The sequence below is a fragment of the Dysidea avara genome, chromosome 1, assembly GCF_963678975.1.
Source record: "Dysidea avara chromosome 1, odDysAvar1.4, whole genome shotgun sequence".
Lineage (NCBI taxonomy): Eukaryota > Metazoa > Porifera > Demospongiae > Dictyoceratida > Dysideidae > Dysidea > Dysidea avara.
Window position 1 is genome coordinate 60329196 of NC_089272.1, and position 17892 is coordinate 60347087.

The 17892-nt window shown below is 36.8% G+C and overlaps 4 protein-coding genes across 6 annotated transcripts in view; 3 read left to right on the forward strand and 1 right to left on the reverse strand.

The window, feature by feature from the left end:
- Nucleotides 1-17892, reverse strand: part of LOC136238978 (leucine-rich repeats and immunoglobulin-like domains protein 1) — a 55757-nt gene that overhangs the window by 34892 nt on the left and 2973 nt on the right. The window lies entirely within an intron of this gene.
- Nucleotides 773-3112, forward strand: LOC136239055 (uncharacterized). The gene is made up of 4 exons (XM_066029799.1): nucleotides 773-983; nucleotides 2406-2518; nucleotides 2641-2792; nucleotides 2921-3112. Exons 1-4 carry the CDS (start codon nucleotides 775-777, stop codon nucleotides 3002-3004), a joined length of 558 nt encoding a protein of 185 aa, XP_065885871.1. The 5' UTR covers nucleotides 773-774; the 3' UTR covers nucleotides 3005-3112.
- Nucleotides 3071-6101, forward strand: LOC136242119 (extracellular matrix protein A-like). Its single transcript, XM_066033529.1, has 14 exons — nucleotides 3071-3119; nucleotides 3170-3256; nucleotides 3319-3393; nucleotides 3444-3530; nucleotides 3580-3651; nucleotides 3706-3792; nucleotides 3843-3929; nucleotides 3979-4065; nucleotides 4115-4186; nucleotides 4241-4327; nucleotides 4377-4448; nucleotides 4503-4589; nucleotides 4780-4860; nucleotides 5116-6101. Exons 1-14 carry the CDS (start codon nucleotides 3071-3073, stop codon nucleotides 6057-6059), a joined length of 1974 nt encoding a protein of 657 aa, XP_065889601.1. The 3' UTR covers nucleotides 6060-6101.
- Nucleotides 7300-13208, forward strand: LOC136239034 (uncharacterized). Of its 3 annotated transcripts, none has more exons than XM_066029791.1 (8): nucleotides 7300-7443; nucleotides 8592-8756; nucleotides 8803-8963; nucleotides 9266-9382; nucleotides 9437-10058; nucleotides 11110-11182; nucleotides 11234-11533; nucleotides 12257-13208. In XM_066029791.1, the coding sequence occupies exons 1-5, from the start codon at nucleotides 7398-7400 to the stop codon at nucleotides 9515-9517; spliced, it is 570 nt and encodes a 189-aa protein (XP_065885863.1). In that variant the 5' UTR covers nucleotides 7300-7397; the 3' UTR covers nucleotides 9518-10058; nucleotides 11110-11182; nucleotides 11234-11533; nucleotides 12257-13208. The 3 variants fall into 3 exon arrangements, with proteins under 3 accessions (XP_065885863.1, XP_065885854.1, XP_065885847.1); XM_066029782.1 differs by having other exon boundaries at nucleotides 11164-11182; XM_066029775.1 differs by lacking the exon at nucleotides 11110-11182.

Below are 17892 nucleotides of genomic sequence, written 5' to 3' on the forward strand. Positions count from 1 at the left end.
TTGATAAGCTATTTGTGCACTGTATATAGCTGTGAGCACAGAATAAACTGTTTAGTAACTGATTGCGACACAGCTGTGGTATCAATTTTTCAATCAACACTGCTTCCAGGGGTCACTCTCCATCTGACAGAGCCATGTGTAGTCAGAATTAAAGAAATGTTTAAAGAAATTTATCCAGAGAATATATCAACTCTCAAAATAGATAAAGACACATATGAATTAAGTTCAGTTGCTAATTCAGTAGTTAACTCAGTGGATGTGTCTTCATACAATTACTTGGAAGCACTTGAGACACGCAAAACTAGATCAGGAAGAGTATGCCGACCACCTAAGGCATTTGTATTATAATATAGCAACAACTATACCTTGCAAGTTGCCAGCTTTTTCAGAAGTTAATGTCATTGTAATATAGCTAATTATGAAACGGAAACTAGATATGTAGCTAGCTACTATATAGTCTACATACAAGTTGTAATTGCAAATTACTAATGTATCATGCATGTAGCTATAAGTTCTTATACTGCAGGGTCGGATCCAGGGTTTGGCAAGGGGAATGTCAAAAACATTTATTCTCTATTAGTTATTCTCTGCCTCTCTGCTAGGCTGCAATTCAATATGGTCGACATCATTCCATCTAGCACGAGATGTTGATTTAGCTAATTAGTTCAGTTAGTTTACGTCATTAATTAGCTACACTGAGCAAATCGACCTTCAGTCATTTCACGTGGCGTGTTGTTATCATGTAAGCTGCAGGGGGACGATAATCGGAAAGGGATGGATGCCATGCCTGCTGCCATTCCAATTAAATACAATTGTTTAGAGAATTTGACTGCAGAGGAAATCATTGAAATTTTTAGTAATGCTGTTGTATTCCAAGATAAGTTTAGTTCCGTGGCACCTGTTCGCCCAACAGCAGGTCAGATTTTCTTGTTTGATCTGGGTGCAGATAAATCTCAGTGGGAGACAAGAAAGAAACAGTTAAGGTAGCTACATGGTTGGATTTTAAGGTTTTAAAGCAACACCTCACTACTTTTTCATAGCTAGATTATTTAGCTACCCTAGTCACCAATCAATTTTACAAGAGTTATCAGCCAAATCCAAGCTCCTTGTAGATATATAAGATCAAAGTTTTCACTGACCATATAATCAAATGAAATTCTTTACCCTGTGATGTGATTAATGCCCAATCAGTTAATGGGTTTAAGAACTGATAAATCATTGAATATATTTCAGGGAAGAAATTGGATATGGACATATTTAAGGCCAATAGGCCAATCAATTTAGTTGTATTAATATAGTAATTTTTCTTGTCCATTAAACAAATAAAAGAAAACCATATAATATGTGACTATAGCTAAGAGTGTATGTATGTGCATGATACGTGCCCGGAACTATATCACCAAGCTAGTAGTGCATACTATTGTATGGCCTTCATGTGAAGGACTGTTTATTTGCATGGCTTGCCTTTATTGTGACTAAACATAAAATTAATGTGACCTAACTTTGGAAAACCATGCATGAATCCTTTTGGGCACATGCAAAATTTGCATTAAAAACTCAATTGAAATTTTTTCAATTAATTTTTATTTGCACATTTGGATAAGGCAACTATTAAACCTTTCTTGCTGTGAAGTTTCACACCTAAAGCTTCTTTCCGTTGGGAAATATGGATGATTTTATCAGACCATGTAGTGATTTTGCAATGTGTGGGATAGCAATTAACTTACAAATAGGGTGATTTGTTCAGGTGATACTAGAATGGTTAAAACTAAGTATTAGACAGAGATATACACAATACGTTTTATTTAATTCAAGAAAAGGACCAGGAACACTTCATTGAAGTCTCTATACATATTTTATATAGTAGGAATGGAATTATTTGTAAACAAAATGACTTGTCATCCATTTGTCACACTTAATCACTCACAGTACATTACTTTGTAATGTATATTATATAGACAGTAAATTGACCATATCTCTGGAACCCTTCAAGATATCAAGCTGAAATTTTGACACAAGATAGGTAAACACCCAGTGCCTCATTTTAGCTACAAAAGAGAAAATTGACCAATTGCAATGTGCCAAAAGGATGGTTTTCAAAAATTGGGTCACAATTGAATTATAGCAATAGTCATTGATATCCTGTGAGCCAGTGCCAAAATAACTGAGGAGTTTACTGGGACTCTATTACATCAGTATAGCCATGCAGCTGTTGCCTTCTAATACTACATGGGCCTCACGACTTGATATAAACTTAATGTGTTTATTGCAGATCAGATAGTAGACAGAAGCAGTTAGCTATAATACAAAACTCAGTAACCTCAGTATATAACTGTTCACATAAATGATACATATAAAGGTTATGTACAGTATAAATATTATTAGCTGTCATTCACTTTAATCAGATGTGATGAATACAGATGGGTAACTAAAGGTGTTTACACCTTAAAAAGCAACAACTTTGATTTTAACATTAAAAAGAGATCTAACTGGATTGATATTGAAAGTTCTGAGCAAGGTGTGCAATTATTTGTATGCGTTTACTTGCATATGTTGTACAATGTCCATGTATGTATGTATGTACGTATAATATACAAATGAAGATATATTATAGGATGACACCTAGCATCTATTATACAGATAAAGGTGACCCTAGATTTCGGCGATGGGAGTATTGGGGGTTTGGAAGCAACTTTTGTATTCATTACACTGGAGACCAATCAATATTCAAGCCCTTTCGTCACAGGAGTTCAAAACATTGCTGGACACCATATATTAGGTCTGCACCAAAGGTAGTGAGTTATCAAACATATTTTTATGACATTATAGTTCTACCATATATTACATACATATAACTGTATATGAGCTTATAAAATACAGCAAAAAATCATGCAGAAATGTGCATATATGCATTGTATAGGTAGGAAACCATGGTGTTCATAGTCCTTTGAAAGTTGATGGCTGTACAGCAGTGCAGAATGGTACAAAATCAGAAGGTACATAAAGAGTAATAGATGCCCAACTTACATAAGCAAACAATCAAGACATTCCTGGGCATGTTGGGAGTCCTATGAAAGTTGACAGTTGCTCAACAGTGCAGATTGGTACAAAACCAGAAGGTTAATATGTAATTTATTATACACAGTAATTCATGCCTGACTTACGTTAGTAAATACTCAAGATGTACCTGGACATGTTCAGAGTCCTTTGGAAGTTGACAGTTGCTTACCAGTGCAGATTGGTACAAAACCAGAAGGTTAATATATGGTTTATTATACACAGTAATTCATGCCTGACTTACGTTTGCAAATATTCAAGGTGTATCTGGACATGTTCAGAGTCCTTTGGAAGTTGACAGTTGCTCAACAGTGCAGATTGGTACAAAACCAGAAGGTTAATATATAATTTATTATACACAGTAATTCATGCCTGACTTACGTTAGTAAATACTCAAGATGTACCTGGACATGTTGGGAGTTCTATGGAAGTTGACAGTTGTTCACCAGTGCAGCTTGGTACAAAACCAGAAGGTTAATATATAGTTTATTATACACAGTGATTCATGCCTACTTACATTAGTAAATACTCAAGATGTACCTGGACATGTTGGGAGTCCTATGGAAGTTAACAGTTGCTCACCAGTGCAGATTGGTACAAAACCAGAAGGTTAATATATAGCTTATTATACAGTGATTCATGCGTTAGCAAATACTCAAGATGTATCTGGACATGTTGGGAGTCCTTTGGAAGTTGACAGTTGCTCACCAGTGCAGATTGGTACAAAACCAGAAGGTTAATATATAGTTTATTATACACAGTGATTCATGCCTGACTTACGTTAGTAAATACTCAAGATGTACCTGGACATGTTGGGAGTTCTATGGAAGTTGACAGTTGTTCACCAGTGCAGATTGGTACAAAACCAGAAGGTTAATATATAATTTATTATACACAGTGATTCATGCCTACTTACATTAGTAAATACTCAAGATGTACCTGGACATGTTGGGAGTCCTATGGAAGTTAACAGTTGCTCACCAGTGCAGATTGGTACAAAACCAGAAGGTTAATATATAGTTTATTATACACAGTGATTCATGCCTACTTACATTAGTAAATACTCAAGATGTATCTGGACATGTTGGGAGTCCTATGGAAGTTAACAGTTGCTCACCAGTGCAGATTGGTACAAAACCAGAAGGTTAATATATAATTTATTATACAGTGATTCATGCGTTAGCAAATACTCAAGATGTACCTGGACATGTTGGGAGTCCTATGGAAGTTAACAGTTGCTCACCAGTGCAGATTGGTACAAAACCAGAAGGTTAATATATAGTTTATTATACACAGTGATTCATGCCTACTTACATTAGTAAATACTCAAGATGTATCTGGACATGTTGGGAGTCCTTTGGAAGTTGACAGTTGCTCACCAGTGCAGATTGGTACAAAACCAGAAGGTTAATATATAATTTATTATACAGTGATTCATGCGTTAGCAAATACTCAAGATGTACCTGGACATGTTGGGAGTCCTTTGGAAGTTGACAGTTGCTCAACAGTGCAGATTGGTACAAAACCAGAAGGTTAATATATAGTTTATTATACACAGTAATTCATGCCTGACTTATGTTAGCAAATACTCAAGATGTATCTGGACATGTTCAGAGTCCTTTGGAAGTTGACAGACTTTGCTCACCAGTGCAGATTAGTACAAAACCAGAAGGTTAATATATAGTTTATTATACACAGTAATTCATGCCAGACTTATGTTAGCAAATATTCAAGATGTACCTGGACATGATCATAGTCAGATGGAAGTCACCAGTTGTCCACCAGTGCAGATTAAATCAACAGGTGCTCATATACATAATTATATATGTGACCGAATTTTGGAAAATCACCCTTATGGTAGCACCTGGCAGTTTTGAAACTGGCATCGTGTCGTCAATAGCAGAGAACACTTTCAAACATTTCTAAATTAATTCAAGGTATCTATGGGAATAAATAATTGATGGGTCGAATGCACCGATAAGAGTGATTTTCTAAAATTCGGTCACATATATATAATCAACTGCTAACTATATGTTCACTTACTTATTCTAACTCAAGACCTAACTGAGGATGGTCACGATCAGTTTACTTTAGAACACAAAACTGTTTGTAATGAATCTTATCTGCCTATCACAATTCCATGGAAGCACCCATTATATGCGAATACCTGCACATCAGACAATTTTCTAACAATTGTCCTACTGCATTGTCAACAAATCCCAAGTTTCCTTGACAAGCTGGACAAAAGTCCAGCTGAAGATTCACTCAAAGCAGGAATCAATGCCATGCTGAATGGTAACATTATAGGAGGGAAGACAACTGTACTGAATTACATTAGTTCAGTGATTAAGGGTTGTCGTAAGCAGAGTAAAAGTAAAGTAGACTGTTATGGGTCAGAATACAGCAGATGTTTGTATGCATTTCGTCATGTGTGGAAACTGCAGCTGAAACTAAAATGTGATTCGCTGCATTGCCCAACTGTATTCGCCCAGAGGCAGCAAACCACTTACAGCTTAAATTCACTGACAGCATTTGAGAAACAACTAAGGGAACATTTTCCATATTCTGGAGAAAGGATGCGAGGATACTGTGGTGCAGATTTTCAGCATTGTCCTCCTGCTAATGCACCATCAGCAGTTACTGATAGACAAGACGTAGAAAATCCTAAGAAGAGAATTACACTTCATGAATGCAGAGGAAAGTATATTGTACAGAGTAGCCATTTTACAGTCAAATCAGTCTGGGTATTACCATTTGATATCAGCAACATTAAAGCCAGTGAATTGAATATGCCAACAAATATATCAGTGTATGGTACAGCCTACCAACTGGCAGGATACTCGATTCACCATAGAAATCATTTTACATCAGTGGTATACTTGAAGAGCAAAATGTATTATTATGATGGAATGAATTCCCAAGACAAACGATTACTTCCCTTTAATGAAAGAAGCTATCCTAAAAGATCCATGGGATCTTATGCATACTATTTAGTAAACTAATTGAGCTATTAGCTGAACAAGGTATTGTATTATTACAAATGAAGTAGCAATATAATATAATTATATATATATATATATATATATACACACACACATATATATAGGGAGTGGTCAAGATGCTATGTATAATATGCAGTGTATAATGTCACCATACAACTAAAAAAATTCTTATTATGAATTTGATTATTGACTAGACCGGTTCATACAAGACTATTGCGCAGTTTTGTAAATGCTAAAAGTAGCTAGTATCAGGAAGCTAATTTTATAACTGCAAGAAATCCTATGATACCAGGAGAGGCCATGTAAGTGAAATTGTAGAAATCATTTGGTGGGGATTTTGCTCCTGTTTTGTAGGACTATACTTTGACTGTATACAAATAGACAAACAGGATAGATTGTATTGACTCACCAAAAATTTCAGGGAAAGAGTAGAAAACTAAATGCCTATTATAAGTACAACCCAACATAAGCTTAGCAACACACAAACTATAAAATTTAAGCATACAGATGCTCCTGGTTTTGTGGGGTTTTACACCAGATAGGGCTTTGACAGTTGCTCCTAGCTTTGAGGAGTTTCGCTCAGCATTTTCCCTGAATGATTGGCCTTGTTTCAAGTCGCTCCTGGTTTTGTAGGGTTTCCTTTTCCTTAGCTCCTGGTTTTATATGGCTTCGCGATTCCTCTCAATTTCGTGAAGCTTTGCTCCTGCGTAAATTTCTATTTCTTTCTCCCACTATTAGCTAAAAGCGATTTCAAGAACTTGTCACTCTTGTAATTTAAAAGCAGATTTTGCAGTCCTCGTTCAATTTTGTGAAATCCTTTGAAATCCGTGAAATCTTTGGAAATTTGTTCAAGATTTTGAAATCCGTACTCCTTTTTTATGAGTTAGTGACCCCTCGACTTTGCTTGTCCAACTGCTCAGATTTTCTATCTTATTTGGCAGGAAACTCTACAAGCACCTACAAGTACTGGAATTGGTCTGAAAGTAATACGGTAAAGATTTAATGCAACGTCGCGCTCGCATGCGGGTGACAGTATACTGCCCGTATCACGCTCGAATTCCAATACAAAATCAATGTTAAGAACCCCTCTAGAGTAACTCATGAGCAGATACTCGAGCGAGCTCGAGTAATGCCCCCAGAGACCACTCGGGAGTTACCATGTATGCTTAACTCACAATGGTAAAAGATCTACATCCGTACGTAGTTTGCAGTTGTACACTCTATAGCACGTGCACAGCTACACAAGTTCTTTCAATTAATGCGCTTTATAGTATTGTGCATCATGCTCACTCTCAGCTAGGTACGAACGTGGTGTGGTGGAAGAGGTTATATCCTACAATGCCTTACGACAGATTCAAGTCGAAGAGCTCTGCTGGTCAAACAAGTAATTGTATATTATTGTATTGTGTTATCGTTATAGTGTGGCTGTCGGTTACGTTATTTCGCTGACTGCACCAGCTACTAGGCTTTGACGTTTACCTAGCTCTTCCTTTTAATGTCGCCCATGAGAATGGACATGTTAGCTGGTAATGGACTCAATTTTGTAACAGTGAAAAACGTAATTTACCCAGCAATGGATTCGTCTGGTCATGGATAACGTGGTAGTATAAATTGCATATCCATAGAGTAGCTACTGCATTTGTAAGTTATTTCCATTAATTTTTGCTTTTAAAGTGCTGTATTTTAATACTTATTATTATTGATCTTTCTCACCTTTTATAGTGCCATATCTTCTTTGCTTCTAGGGCTGAAACTTTAGTTGATAATTTTTTAGGCTGTCTAGTGGAATTCATGAATACAGTGGATCACATGTTTCCAGCAATCTTTATAGGGCATTCATTGTGGCTAGGCATACTTTAATTAGTTACTGTTTATATTGACCTGAAATTGTTCAAGTCCTAAAATAGCAAATAAGACAGTAACACTTAATATTATGTGACCAATCCCTCTGTATTCATTCATTTTTTGAATTCCATTTTGCTGGAATTGAATTCAGGTTTAGTTCATAGCTAGGTCACCTTGGCATTGTTACACACTTTAAGTAATGATTGTGGTGGATCACTGATTTTGTTGATCTGGAGCACCATGCGCAGCTTTGTATCAACAGACACTTGAATGCATAAAAACCAATTTAGCTGTCTACACTGACAAAAGTGCTGTCAAGGTCATTGAAGTGGTCTCACAATCAAAATGCTTGCTGTGTATGGATGATTAGTTCCTTGTCTGAACAATATGAATGAACATTATTCTATGGGGTGTTTATTCACAGAAATATTCTGGTAATGTGAATGCCACACTGTTTACTGTATGACTGGAATCTTGTAGTGATCATATACCAATCTTACTGTCTTAGTAATTAAGTTGAAATGGATATAGCACAGGCTGCATTGAGCTATAATGTGTTGTTTCTAGGGTAGGTGTGGCACCTAAGGGTACAGAATTATGCATCTGAGTCCAATATATAACAAGGATGTTTGATTATCATTAGATTGTATTTTATTTCTGTCCATGCTGTGACTTTGTTTTTGTTAGGTGATGAAGCATCACATGCTTTAGTCAATTTTCCTGATGAAAAGCAAACATGTGTTGTACCTGCATCTCGGCTGCTGTGTGATGTTACACTACTGAAAGTGGGGGATAAGGTTGATGTACAATGGTCAAAGCAAAAGATATACTCAGCTCAGTTATTGTTACTTGGTAATATTTACTTGGTCAAATTTTTTATAGCAGTTGGTATTTTCAGGAAGTGAAACCTCTTGTAAGACTATGGAAGATTTTGTTACTAGCACGGACAATGATGAACCAGAAGAGCCAAAGGAAAGTGAACTTTATCAAGAACAAGTTACTGCCAAGGAAAATGTACCACCAGTCAAAGCACCAAAGAGAAAAAGAAAGATGGTGAAGGTATGTATATAACAATTACAAATTTCTGTTAATATAATTGGTACACTACACCAAATGTTCATATTTCTTGCATTTACAATGCAGAGCAAAATTCTGTATAACATGTATTATGACTGCTTTGATGTCATTTAATAAAGAAAATATCAACCTTTAGGCTATCTTGTTTACTTTGAACTTGCTAACATTATTATGGTCAGACACTTGTTGGTTAGCCAGACAACTCCTATGTTCTGAGCCATATTCCCAGTATATTAATTTATTTATAAATTGTACTTTTTAATAATTTTACTCATGTTGTTAAGGTTGATAGTACACCTAAGAATTGTAAGCTAATTAAAATTAACGAAGATAGAGAACCAGAGGACCAAAGAAGTAACGATAGTATGCATCCACGGAAAGAAGCAAAGAACAGAAAGAAGGTAGCAAAAGTTCTGGATATAGTTTTTTAATAACTGCTGTTTTTTTTCATCAAGGAGAGTAATGGTGATTCAAAGGCAAAAAGGCCTGGAAGACCTAAGAAACTGAATGAGATAAGTTTGTGTACTAAAAAGTAGTCTCTATTGAAATTTTCAACATGCGTACATATTTTCAACATAAATTTGCTTTTAGCAATTGTGAAGGTTTGGCTCACATTATAATACTTTTGCAATGCACACAAAAGGGTCTTAGATTAATTCAAATTACTTCTAAATTTATAATTCTAGCTGTGCCTTCAGTACTTTGTACAGGCTTGACTTTTTCCAACATTTTCTATCACAACAAAGCTGTCTGTAATTTTTACACCTGACTTAAACTTGACCTTATTACTGATCAATATTTCTCTGTCATCAGTTGAAGTATTGGTTTGATCAAAGGTAAACTTTAGACTCAGTTACTTTGTTTGGAAGCTAGACAATCCCTCTATTAATAATGCAAACCATACACTTATAATGAGGCGGTATATTGTTATACTGTTGTATTAAAGTTTTCTAATTTGAAATTGCTACTGCAAGCATATACATGTACTTATATTTTCTACACTGGTACATTTTATTTCTTTAGGATGAAAATTTTATATTAGCTGTTGGGGCCACTCCTCCAAGAGATAACTTTAAGGTATATGGTATAGTCGAACCCCATGCACCATCAGATATATAGTAGCTATTAGGGTTGGGCGATATACCGGTATGACGGTAACAAGACGATATTACAGCTGGCAATAATCGATACCGCCTTGTTTTTTGAAAAACCGCCATACCGGTATAAACGGTTATTGCGATATCATGGCAGGAATACAGCTGCAACTACACACTTACACGTGTTAACAATGCCATATTGTACTTGTCAACCAGTATTTCAGCCTCCTTGTACTAGCAAACAAGCCTAACCCATGCACTACTACACGAAGCGACGCACTAATTATTAGAATACACGCTAGGCAAAGCACGTGTACCGGATAGAGCACTACTGTGATAGTGGGATAAAAGTTCTGGCTTCACATTAGTAAGCCTTAGTAAATTATCTGCTAGCTATATACATAGAAACTAGCTATGTCTCCTTCAAAATTTATATGCACTCCATGCTATATGCACTCCATGTTAGGCTGGTTTTTCCAAACTCCTTGCAGTTGTGGTAGCTGGTAAACAAAGTTCACCCATGCAAATATACTGTGTAAACAGTTTTGAGTGTACTTGCTATAGTTCATTTCAATACCGTGATATTTGCAATAATTGTGATAATAAGCTCCACAACAACCGTGGGAGGAAATTTTCAATATCGCCCAACCCTAGTAGCTATCAACCTGAGGCCAAGGCGTTGATAAATAGATATCCTGCAAGTGCAGGTGGGGTTTAACTAGCTTCTATCCCACACTTTGAAGCAGTCAAGTTCACAAACAACGTGTCAATAAGGCTAGACTAGTATGTCAGTTGTGTGTGGCTTCATTTCTGCTGAACTTGGTAGTTTTACTGTATAGCCTTATCCCCAGACACCCACACACTTGATCACGAGAGCATGGGCAGGTAGGGACAAGACTATAGTTTTACAATGTGTATGGCTTTAATTTTTGCTGAGCTTGTAGTTTATATGCTTAAGGCTTCAATTTGCTTTGATTGCACTTCTTTCAATTGAATGTGTAAATATATGTTGTCTTCCATATATGCACTAGAGTTTAACCACCATTCCCAAGGTTTAACTCCCAGTTTTTTTTACTTTGATGTAGGGCTTCAGTGGGATAGAAGGTATATTAACACGTTTTTTACATAATTATGACTTTGTTATCATGAACCTAGAACATAAAAGGGGATGGTGAGGTAATGAAGGAAGATCTACCCAGTAGTGAGGTGGTGAAGCAGGGTCTGCCTACTTATGGAATGGTAAAGGAAGGTCTGTCCACTGATAAAGTACTGAAGGAAGGTTTGCCCACTGATAAAGTGGTGAAGAAAGGTCTGCTTACTGATAAAGTGGTGAAGGAAGGTCTGCCCACTGATCAGGCAGTAAAGGAAAGTCTACCTTATGATGAGGCAGGGAAGAAAAGCATGCTTACTGATGATGAGGTGGTAGAGAAGCAAGATACTGATTCAGCTCAAGTAGTACGTATGGTACATGTTGATAGTAACAAGTAGCAATGTGCTGTCTTGCGTTTATCAGTACCAAATGTTGTGCAGCTTATTATTGATTTTGGTATGTATTGTGCATTAAGTCAATGTAAAGTTTCATCACTATACAAGTTTCACTTTGTAACCAATCTACAATTACAAAAAAAAGTATGTCAGTTCACCAATTCATAATTGTGACTGGCTGAGCAAACACCTGTCTTTTCACACACTCCTTGAGTTCCATTTATTGCTTCTTCGTTGACTATAATAACAAAGAACTGAAGAGCCAAAGTTTGTATCTACCTTTCTGTTCAATAGTTTTAGCGTTATAGATGATTGGAAGGCAATAAATTTATTTGTACAGCAGCAATTAAATACTTTCCTCATGAATAGGCAATCGGGTGGTGCACAGATAGGTTTTATATAGTTGACCTGTATTTTACTGAGCATCAAAGTAATTAGGACATGCATAAATTTATTATGCAGCACGTGTATTTTTGCCCTGTTTAGTTAATACAAAATGAATTTGTGAAAATGACAGGTTTTTGCTCACCTGATCACAATTTCCTAACCTTAATATGCAAATGCCAACTACCTACTATATCAATAAAACCACAAATTGTAATCCCAAAAGTACTGACATTTAAATATTTATAGCTAATATAAAATACAAGCCATAAGATGTCATTGATAGTAGAACAATGCTTTATTCTACAGGCTTTCACACTGGACTATCAAGTTCAGCTTTGTATCAGACAGGACCATCAAACTTGAATCAATACAACACAGGAAACCCATGGCCAGCTCAAGGATTATCATCAAGCCCGGCTCAATACCAGAGAGGACCATCAAGTTCAGGCCAATACCAAACAGGACCATCAAGCTCAGCTCAATTTAACACAGGACCATCACGCCCTGCTCAATTTAACACAGGACCATCAAGCTCAGCTCAATTTAACATAGGACCATCAAACTCAGCTCAATTTAACACAGGACCATCAAGCCCAGTTCAATTTAACACAGGACCATCTCAATTTAACACAGGACTATCAAGCTCAGCTCAATTTAACACAGGACCATCAAGCCCAGTTCAATTTAACACAGGACCATCAAGCCCAGCTCAATTTAACACAGGACCATCAAGCCCAGCTCAAGGGTTATCATCAAGCATGGTTCAATACCAGAGAGGACCATCCAGCTTGGATCAACACCAAACAGGACTGGCAAGTTTGGCTCAATGTAACATGGGACCATCAAGCTCAGCCCAATACCAAACAGGACCATCAAATTCAGCCCAATGCCAGGTAGGATCTTCAGGTTCCATTACCACAGATAGCACAAATACCAGGAGGAAATCTTTCTCGATCGGAGCTGACACAAATCTTTATGAGAAGCTGCTCTAGAAAGAACATGGTTGTACTGATGACAAGAAGGTTATTTAGTGAAGAAGTCCGAGTGTCGTCTAATGTTGCTGGTCATAATAAGAACAAACTGAATCCTCAGATTATTACATACATTCGAAAGATAGTGCTTGCTTTTTTTCCAAGTGCTCAATTGGATACTTCAAAAGAGTGGGGTGAGTGTGTGATTGTGATTGACGAGAGTTCACGGAGGTGGAAGAATAAGCCATTGAAATCAAAGAATTGCCAGTAGCTTTTCAGTTGCAGACCCAATCACTGCTATATTTGTTTAACGGACTTGACAAGGATTTTGGACACGATTTGTAAGTAACTTGTTAAGTGATTTATATCTTGATTATGTTTTATCAGTGCAAATTATAGGTTTAGTGTTTTCTTTTATTTTGTGTTTAATACAGCTTCACAATTGTGGTGTGCTCTATTTGTAAGTGCTACACATGTAGTTTTTGTAAGTGCAACTAACCTCATAGATTTGTAATAATTATTAACAACAGTCACAATACTATAGTATCAGAATCCACTAGGATTTCCATTCATTTCAATTATTTTGGGAATAACTTTGTGTAAATGGGCTATGTACCGTCTACAAACTTGTGGTGTTAGAGATTGCCAGAATGTTTGCACACCTTGTTTTAATTCATCCAAGTTCCTTGGCTTATGCTTGTTACGTAGATATTGCTTAAGTGATCCCCACATATTTTCAATCAGGTTGGTATCAGGGCTTTCAGGGGGTGTTGGCCACCAGTTTATCTCATTTCTTTCAAAGTAATCATCGATGTATTTGCTGCGGTGTTTAGGGTCATTGTCCATTTGGAATCGGTGACCATCAGGGAAACACTCCCTTATGAAAGGTGCAAGAGAAGTGTCCAAGATTTGGCCAAAGCGAATAGCATCCATGATCCCAGTGAATATTACTATGCATGCAGCTCCACGTGTTGAAATTGCACCCGAAACATGCAACTTAGATGGGTGTTTAGGGCGAGGCTTCAGCTTTCGTAGTTCTTTACTTTTCCGGAAACATAGACGTCCATGATGTTCTAGTTGAATAGAGCACTCATCAGAAAAAATTACATCACTGAAGTCTTCTTTGACCCTTTGTTGCTCTTTGCACCAAACAAGTCGCTTCACCTTGTTCAGTTCTCTAATCAGTTGGCAATAATGCGGTCTTGTACAGACCCACCCAAGGTTTTGTCAATGTCATTTAATTGTTGATAAGGACACTTGCAATTCTGGATATTGTTGAGTAAGCACGGTCCTCAAATGTGTAGCAGTAGCCTCATCATTGCACTTTAACTCGTTGTTGCCATGTCTTCAGTGATCTTTTTCTCTCGCTTTCTACAATGCAAATCGGTGTACTGCTTTGTTTCTCGAAACTTCTTTATCAATCGATACAAACTTCGCTTAGTAACAACTATTTTTTCATCATTAAATCGCTTTTCAATATCTGACACAGCAAACTCAGACTGAAACAACTCAATAACTCTTCTTCTCTCATTTAAACTTAGTCTGGGCATCTTTTACGTACGTACATAAAGAAACAATGGTTACGAGTTCACTAGAAGGATAAAGGGTAAAGGTTGGTTAAACCTTCGAGTGCACTCGATCACCCATGGGACCACACAGGGATTAATGTCAACATCAAAATCACACTTACCTGATTTGATTCTGAGCTTTAGTTAATGCTAAAATTCAAGACTTTTTCGCGTCTTTCCACCATGATCGTACCTTAAATAATGCTCACTGTCACTTATCTTAATTGATGCCCACTTGCCTTGAATTAAATTTGGCTGGCCTTGGCATGGGTTTATAACACAAAAGGAAGGTAGGCTATATGTACCGTTATTTACCTGTGTCAATTAGCGGGTTAGCTAATTTGGTATGTAGGTAGCAATATTTAGTAGCAAGCTATAGCTATACTACGTATATACGTATGGGCTCTATTAATGATGGTTATCTCAGAGCTGATCGAGGGGCTGAATACATACATGCATACTTACGTGCGTAACTCGTTAGAGCAAAAATGCAAGGGGTTCCTATTCAGCAGCCGCGAGTGATACGGTCTTTACACGTAATTAGTCCCTCTCGATTCTGTACCTGTGAGTGCGGGACTCCAGAGTGCGATGTTGCATTAAATCTGTACCGTACATTGATGCACCTTTTGTGTAAAATTTGAATGCGTGATTGCTATCCTTGGCAAGTCATGCTAATTTAATTTATTTAAAACCGTTTATCTCAATACTTCTAATCTTCAATTGGGATTGTTTTTCCAAAATCCAGTCACATATTGTTTTACAACTCTCCACAAGGCAACTTGTAATGTAGTTGAAATCCTTACAGGGTGACTTATTTGTGGCTGAACTCTCCACATGGTGACTTTTGTAGCTAAACTCAGGTGACTTGATCATAGGTAATCTCAATATGAACATAAAACATATGCAGCAAATTTTTGTTGATAACTCTCTACAGGAAGACTTTTCGTTTCTATTGGTAGAAGAGCTCTCTAGGTTGACCTGTTTGAAGCAGAGCTCACTACAAAGTGCCTTATTTTGTATTTGAACACTTTTTACAGGGTTATTTATTTGTAGCTAAACTCTCTACATGGTGACTTGCTTGAAGCTGAACTCTCTGTGTTACTGTACTTACTGAATGTCCTAATAGAGTGACTGCACTATTAAATTATCTTGATTAAGCATCTGCTACGCATACACTAGTTGGTTTTTATAGTAAGTGTACTTTATTGTGAGTTTTCACTGAAAGTCTATGATGATTAGTCCACTTATATACCAATTTTCAGCTCATTTCTATAATTAAGTGGTTTGCCTAGTAGGTATGGCAAATACAGTAAACATTTTAAACAAAAGTTGATTGTGTAATGTTTTTTATACACTGTTGGTTTTTCATTGTATTTGGATGGTCTTAATCTTGATTTCTTAATCACCAAAAGGCACTCCAACAATGGTTTATCCTAACTACAGACCAATTTTTTTAAGTTGATTTCTCAAAGTGGTTTATCCTGTAGATGTGACAGACATTTAATTTAATTTTATGCGAATAATTGGTCATAACTCTGTGAATCTTGATTGGAAATTAGTACTGAGATTTTCTTTAATAACATGTTTAGATTTCAGTTTGAATAAAATTTACTTTTGTGTTTTTATGGAGGATTTTGTAAAGTGTGCAAAAAGTAGCAGAAAAACAAAGACAAAACTCCAAATTTTTGGCCACTCGTAACTTGGAAATGGCTAGGGCAATTTCCCTCGAATTTTGTATGTAGATTCTCTTACCCGGTGCATATCTATATAGCTAATTTGTTATGGGACCACAGAGCTACATATGTATAAAAATCCTGTTTTCTTTCTTCCTGTCAATATACCAACTTGGGCGGCATGGTAAACTACATGTACATACCTTGTGTTTTGATACAGCAGAACTCTCATAACTGACACTTTGAGACCCAAATGTCTGGGAATACAGGGTGGGTGTATACAGTGTATTTCCTGTAATATAAAAGCTTTCCTTCCTCAGAAGTAAATATGTATGGAGCCAGACCAGCACCTTTGTCCTTACTATGGAGATATTTTCTTACGTTTTATAAAATAAACAATTTATACAAAGTTGTGCATATACGATGCTACAGATGCATGTACTGTAGTTACATTAACATAATCCAGATATGTGACCAAGCCTGCAAAAAACAGGGCATTTGGGTACATAAATTTGCCTACTTTTTCAGATTTTCATTACCTGTAACTCTTTACGCCACAATGCTGCAGTCATGCAATTTTTAGCCTATATTATTGACTTTATGCATATGTTAAAACATAGCCATGAGTGCTATATGAAAAATAAAGCATGACGTGCGCGGCCGAGTGTTTTATTTTTTCATATAGCACGAGCAAGGCTACGCTTTAAATGATTTATGGAACTTTCTAGTCATGTAGCTTTGCCATACACTAGGACTCGTAATTAACATGCGTTGCACGAAATATTAGCAACCTGAATGTACACAAACTAGTTTAACAAAGTAACTTATGTGTAGTTCACCATAGTTTGGCATGGAAGACATTCATTGCGTATTTTGGCAGGTTTTGCTCGCAACCCACAATCGATTCTATAGTGAGTCACATGGTGACATATTTCCGTGATATCTCCAGGACTTGTCCGTTCACATTAACAAATGTAACAGCAACGTTACCTTCTCCCACCCACCATCGAAGCATTTAGGTATGTCTATAAAAGCAATCCAGTGGTAGAACTCTTATTGGCTGGGATGATTGATCACTCAGCACGGCGAGGCTATCAGCCTTCACCGGCGTAGGTGATTAGTGATACTGGCATAAGCCCCGCAGGCCATTAGCCTGCACTAGAGCACATGGGAAACTGTGCTTTATTGCCCACAAAGAGTGCTTTATTGCACCACCAAGAGTACTTTATTCGTTCAATAAAGCACTCTCTGTGGTCATGAAGCACTGTTGGCTGGCTGCGAGTGTACTTTATGAAATTTAAAGTACACTTTTTCCTTTGATCTCACTCACGTAAAGTTCTATAAAATAAAGTTATAGAATTAAAATATTCTTTTCCAGCCCTGAGATGTGACCTGTTACGTATGTGACAGGGTGTAGTTTATGCCCACATGCCCTGTTTTCGCAGGCCCAATCACATACACTGCAATAAAATGTGTATTTGTGCATATGTGACCGGATTAGACAAAACCAGGCTTCCACACACATCCAATTCTTTGCCTTTAACCTGCTGTAACTTGATCACCCAACATGCTATTGCCCTGGAATTTTCACACGTTCTTTTCATACAATTAGGAAATAGCAGGTCCAAATATGAAACTGATTGTATACATCTACATTGAGTTATGTTCCTTCAAAGTCATTAAATTGGATGTGTGTGGAAGCCTGGTTTTGTCAAATCCGGTCACATATG

What these genes read in the sequence shown, in the direction of transcription:
- LOC136239055 (XM_066029799.1), top strand. Translation starts at nt 775, where the DNA reads ATGGATGCCATGCCTGCTGCCATTCCAATTAAATACAATTGTTTAGAG. An exon ending in ACAAGAAAGAAACAGTTAAG is followed by an intron (nt 984 to 2,405) that starts GTAGCTACATGG and finishes CACTTTAATCAG; the next exon opens with ATGTGATGAATACAGATGGG. An exon ending in TATTGAAAGTTCTGAGCAAG is followed by an intron (nt 2,519 to 2,640) that starts GTGTGCAATTAT and finishes TCTATTATACAG; the next exon opens with ATAAAGGTGACCCTAGATTT.
- LOC136242119 (XM_066033529.1), top strand. Translation starts at nt 3,071, where the DNA reads ATGAAAGTTGACAGTTGCTCAACAGTGCAGATTGGTACAAAACCAGAA. An exon ending in GATTGGTACAAAACCAGAAG is followed by an intron (nt 3,257 to 3,318) that starts GTTAATATATGG and finishes CAAATATTCAAG; the next exon opens with GTGTATCTGGACATGTTCAG. An exon ending in GATTGGTACAAAACCAGAAG is followed by an intron (nt 4,590 to 4,779) that starts GTTAATATATAG and finishes GACTTATGTTAG; the next exon opens with CAAATATTCAAGATGTACCT.
- LOC136239034 (XM_066029791.1), top strand. Translation starts at nt 7,398, where the DNA reads ATGCCTTACGACAGATTCAAGTCGAAGAGCTCTGCTGGTCAAACAA. An exon ending in GAAAAAGAAAGATGGTGAAG is followed by an intron (nt 8,964 to 9,265) that starts GTATGTATATAA and finishes CATGTTGTTAAG; the next exon opens with GTTGATAGTACACCTAAGAA. An exon ending in AAGCAAAGAACAGAAAGAAG is followed by an intron (nt 9,383 to 9,436) that starts GTAGCAAAAGTT and finishes TTTTTCATCAAG; the next exon opens with GAGAGTAATGGTGATTCAAA.